Raw genomic sequence first — 5,274 nt, forward strand, 5'->3', positions numbered from 1 at the left:
AAATGCGCGCATTGCGCTGGCACCACCTAGGCCGTGAGAATGATGATGGAGGAGAGTCCCCGACGATGGGTGTTGGGGGCATTGGTGCAGGAATCCGCCAACCAAGTGGAGAAGCCCATTGTCGAGTCGGGTAACGATGTCGTGGATCGACACTAAGATAGCACCTCGGGCCAAACATGTCGGGAAAAGGAACAACCGACAAGCAAGTGTTGAATGACTTCGGGGGACTTGGTCATAGAAAATGCACCATTCATCATGCGGGATGCCATGGAGAGCAAACCTATTTGCCGCCCAACAAGTATCTTGGAAGGAGAGCCAAGTGAACACCTTGATGCGGAGAGGTGCCCAGGTTTCCAAGTAGTGCACCAATTAGGACCTAGGATCGATCCATGGAAAAGGGAAAGGTAGTAGGACTTGACGGTGTAGTTGCCGGACTTCGTCCAACGCCAATGAAATGTATCCGACAAGTCTATGAGCTCTAGGTGGTGTAGGCGACGCCAGGTCTGAACATATTGCACGAGCGTAGCAGGCTTGAGTCCGCCGTGAATGTCACGGATCCAAGCCCGATCCATCAAACCTTGGCGCATAGTGTGGTTTCGGTGGCATCGCTTTGGGCACCGCAACAAGAAATGAGCGGGGCTAGGTCAGCAATGGGGTTCCCGTCGATCCAAGAGTCGGACCAAAACAAGCAAGTATTCCCATCACCAACAGACCATGATGTAGAGGCGCGGAAAATCTACAAGGCCTCGACATCGGCAGGGGGTGGAACTGACTCCAAGGGCGAGTCGGGTCGGTGCGCTTGAGCCACAACCAGCGGGTTGCGACGCGTGCCAGCACGATAGAGATCTTAGCCCGGTGGTGGCAAACCTTAGCCCAGTTGATCTTGCACCGACCACCCTTGGCATCCTTGCGGCCGGCCCAAAGAAAACCGTGGATGATCTGGTTGACCATGGCGAGGATCGTCTTGTTGAGGACGATGGCGACGAGTAAGTGGGTAGGCATTGCACAAATGACGTGCCTAACTAGCGCAAGTCGGTGTCCAAGAGATAACATGGAAGCCCGCCAAGTGGATAGCTTCTTCTCGAGCTTGTCAACAAGCAGGAGAAGGTCGACGTCGGATGGCTTCCTGATGGAAAGAGGAAGATCCAGGTACTCCATGGGTAAGTGGGCGATGGGGCACGCAATGGAGGCGATGAAGGTGATCACCTGGTCATCATAGCACTGGATAGGTGGCGCAGAGCACTTGTTGTAGCTGGTGCACATCCCGCCGACATTGCCAATGAGGGTAAGCAACTCTTTGATCACCGAAGATCTATGCTCGTCAGGTGGCAGAAAACGATGATGTCATGGGCGCATAACGAAACACTACAGGTCGTGTGTCGCGTCTGCAGGAGGCTCACTCGACTCGCAACTTGGATGAGAGAGTTTAGGACGTCGATGACCAAAACGAAGAGAAGGGGGGGGGGGGTCTCCTTGGCAAAGGCCCCTTGCGTGGAAGATGGGTGGGCCGGGGATGCCGTTAACAAGAACACGTGTGGAGGCGGATGTAGGGGTGATAGAAATCCACTCCTGCCAACGTGCGCCAGAACCCAAGTGAGTGAGGGTTTCAAGGAGGAAAGGCCACAACACCAAGTCAAAAGCATGGGCGATGTCGAGCTTGAGAAGCATCCGGGTGTCTTGAGGTTACAAATTTTACTTTAGAACATGATAAATCTTCCACAATAGCGCGGCAATTTTACTGGTTTTTACATGACAATTCGAAAACTTTTGCTGTGAGTGATTATTTTGAGCGAACAAAAATGTTCGTTCATTCCTCGTTCATTCATTCCTCCCTGCCTGGGGATCGAATCATTCGCTTGGAGGGACCTTCCCATATGATGTTGCGCGTATATTGTGCTCCTACAGAAAATCATTAGTCTTCAAAAAGTTGGTTGTATAAAATAAAAAACGGAAAGCAACAAATAATAGATGGGAAGAAAGGCTTCACCAAACATGCGACACCAACTTCTTTTTAATAATAGAGATTAATAGTAGAGACGAGATGCGACTGTTAAGGCCCCGTTCGTAATCTCTCTGCTCCTCCACTCCGCGGAGTTGGTGGAGCTCGGTCTTCGCAGCTCCATTAAAGTGAGGTCCGCTCCGGGAGCAGAGTTAAGAGAGCGGAGAAGAACCGAACGCTTCCTAAGTCTCGAGCTGTCCGGCATGGACCCTCTGTGTCTGTCCGAGTCGAGCAAAACTAAGAGGAAACGTGAACCAGGGGATTTAAAAAACGAGCTTCACCAACATTTCGCCGTGGACACCAAACAAGTAAAGATGGAGAAAAGGAGAGCGGTTTAAGTCCTCTTCCTCCTCTACAATTACATTGTCACTTCAGAGAGAAACCACAGCGATGGGATGCGTGTCCCCTACAAAATTGCAGCGTAACTATTCCAGCAGAGATCTCGACTCAGACTCCATTGCCTTCTCACTGAGCGATCTCTCCCTAGCTTCGTCAGCCTGCATAATACAAAAAATGCAACGGACCGTGAGATTGTGTATCGGACCGTTCGTTTTCACGTATGATTTTTATATAGGTGTAAGTGGGTTCAGAGGAACAAACCATCTTCCGCCAGTTGGTGAAAAACGTGATGGCGGAGAGGAGCGTGGTCTGCGAGATGGATCCGCAGACGACGCCCATCCAAAGCCCCTTTGCCCCCATCTTGAGCACAAAACCGAGAATCAACGCCATGGGGATCCCGAGCAGGTAGAAGGAGCCGAGGTTGACGTACGCGCCCACGTGCTGCCATCCGCATCCTCGAGCCACGCCTGCGGAAGAACGTACAGATGTTAGTAACAATATAAGAGTAGTAAATTTCAAAAACAATATAAGAGTAGTACATTTTGTTGGAAACGATGGACAACTTGAAAGGTTATGCAGAAGAGATGAATGTGACCTGAGAGAACCCCTTGCAGGCCATCGGTGACCACGGTGATGCAGACAAGGGGAACCATGGCGGCGACGGCGGATGCGACCTCCTCCTCGCTGCTGTAAGCGCGGCCCAGGAGGCGCCGTGACAGCAAGAGAGCTCCACTGACGATCACCGCCTCTGTCACCGCGACTGACATCACGACACGGACCGCCGATCGAGCTCCTTCGGGGTTCCCAGCACCCAATTCGTTTGCTACTCGCGTGCTGTTCATTAAAAAAAAAAGTTACAGAGTTAATTACCGGACTGAAATTATTTCCATGTGGTGAAAAAACATCGGCCATGTATTTAACTGCCTTGAGAGATCGTACCTTCCAGCAGCTCCAAGTCCATAAGGTATAGTAAAGAGCAATGTGATGCTCGTGAGGCTTTGAAAATAATGACAGTAAAAAAATGTAAGTTCAGCGTCATTGTGTAAGAAGATTTAACCCACGTAAAACTGAGATCATTTGGTAGTGGTACCATATTGAGAGCACCGAGGTTTGAAGCTCCGGGTTGGGCAGAAGCCCCGACATGAGAATAAGGAGCTCAAATGACCACCACTCAAGACTGAAAACAAATGTAAACATTACATGATTAGCCACATAAAATAAAACTGAAAAATGCAAAGTTAATTTTCATTTCCAATTACTAGGTTCAAGTGGTTACCATATCATGAGGGCAGAGGGCAGAGCCAGGCGCAGGAACACCCCCACCCCCCTGCAGGCCTTGATGGTCGGCGGCGTGCGCGTCTCCTTGCAGGAGCTCGACATCACAATGTAGGCGACGAGCATGGCCACATTGAGCCAGTATGACACGCTGATGGCCAGGGCGGCGCCGGTGTACCCCATCCCGGTCCTGAACACCATGACCCAGCAGAGCGGGACGTGGAGCACCAGCGTCGCCACGGACGACAGGAGCAGCGGCGTGGTGAGGCTCTGCGACTGCAGGAACTTGGTGATGGGCTGGATCACCGCGTTGGCGAAGAGCCCCGGGATGAGCCACACGATGTACCGCCCGGCCCCGTGCGCGATCAGGGGGTCCTGCCCGATCAGCGCCAGGATCTTGCCCATGAACGCCCACAGGAGCGAGAGCGGGACGCACACCACCAGGAGGGTGACGATGGCTCGGTACGTGTGGAGCCCCAGAGTGTGGTACTGCCTCGCGCCGTAGGCCTGGCCGCACAGCGTCTCCAGCGCGCTCGCCATGCCGATCTGTTTCACGAATTTGTTCAGTGACATACCAACTTGATGCTGATCACTGAAAAGCGACCGTGGAGGAAATTTAGGCTGACAAAATGGTGCAAAATCCATTATTGCAGAAAGAAAAAGATATAGTTTGAACGGTTCTTCAGAATTGACTACAGTACTATACTTTGATGGCTGCGGAATACTTTTCCTGCGGCGTCACACTGTCGTTATCGGACTAGTTGATACTACAAGGAAATAATACCACTTTCGACCAATCAGGAATCTGATGGCATGGCGCCCACAAGTTCAGTCTCTCGCTAGTCTCAATAATTCCCAGTTAGAAAAACACAAAGTCACATGCTCATCCAACTGCAGTGGTAATATACTACTCTAAAGTCCTAGCCCAATGGGAATAAAGAACACGTGAGCTAGTCTCGTTTTCCCTTGTCTGTATTTCAACAAAGATGGAAAAAATCCTGGGAGCAATCTCGATGAGCCAAGAACACACCATGACAGTCGGCAAATCGCAATGGGCGAGCAGAGCAGAGGAACGCGCGGCGTGCAACAGGGGGAAATCAAGCTGGATGCCTGGCTATCACCAGGCGAATGGAAACTGAAGGGGGGTAAACGAGAGGCCGTAAACGGAATGGAATATGCGGAAGGAGGAAAGGGGGGAGGGGAGGGGAGGGTGGAGATAAGTGGTGTGCGTACGAGGAGGCTGAAGCCGGAGACGGAGGCGAGGGAGGTGGCGATGGCGGCGGAGGAGAGCGGGAGGACGCCGGGGAGGTGGCCGACCATCATGTTGGAGGACACCTGCACCGCGTACTGCGACAGGCTCACCGCCACCATCGGCAGCGCCAGGTACGCCAGCTTCCCGGCCTCGCTCCGCCAGCGCCCCGCCCCCTCCTCGGCGGCGTCCCCCTGGTCCTTCCGCGGCAGCAGAGGCGCCTCCGCCATCGCGCGCGGGGTGCGCTCGAGGTGGATGATCGAACGAGCTCGGGAGGCGGTCGGAGCGCTGTGTGCCCGTGCGGTCGCGGCCTGGCCCTCCTGCTGAGTTATTACTGGACCGCGCGCGCTGCGTGGGTATTAGTAATGTGTTTGCTCTGGACCGCTGCCTCCGCACGGCGCCGAGTCGTGGC

The 5,274-nt window shown here is 53.1% G+C and overlaps 1 protein-coding gene across 1 annotated transcript; it reads right to left on the bottom strand.

Moving 5' to 3' along the window:
- Window positions 1-1,982: 1,982 nt before the first annotated feature.
- On the bottom strand, window positions 1,983-5,274 carry LOC125544524 (protein DETOXIFICATION 12-like). Its single transcript, XM_048708247.1, has 7 exons — window positions 4,847-5,274; window positions 3,615-4,159; window positions 3,429-3,515; window positions 3,278-3,334; window positions 2,934-3,172; window positions 2,600-2,805; window positions 1,983-2,496 (listed from the first exon to the last, which is right to left on the bottom strand). The coding sequence occupies exons 1-7, from the start codon at window positions 5,090-5,092 to the stop codon at window positions 2,425-2,427; spliced, it is 1,452 nt and encodes a 483-aa protein (XP_048564204.1). The 5' UTR covers window positions 5,093-5,274; the 3' UTR covers window positions 1,983-2,424.

This window comes from Triticum urartu, chromosome 3 (assembly GCF_003073215.2).
Source record: "Triticum urartu cultivar G1812 chromosome 3, Tu2.1, whole genome shotgun sequence".
Classification (NCBI taxonomy): Eukaryota; Viridiplantae; Streptophyta; class Magnoliopsida; order Poales; family Poaceae; genus Triticum; species Triticum urartu.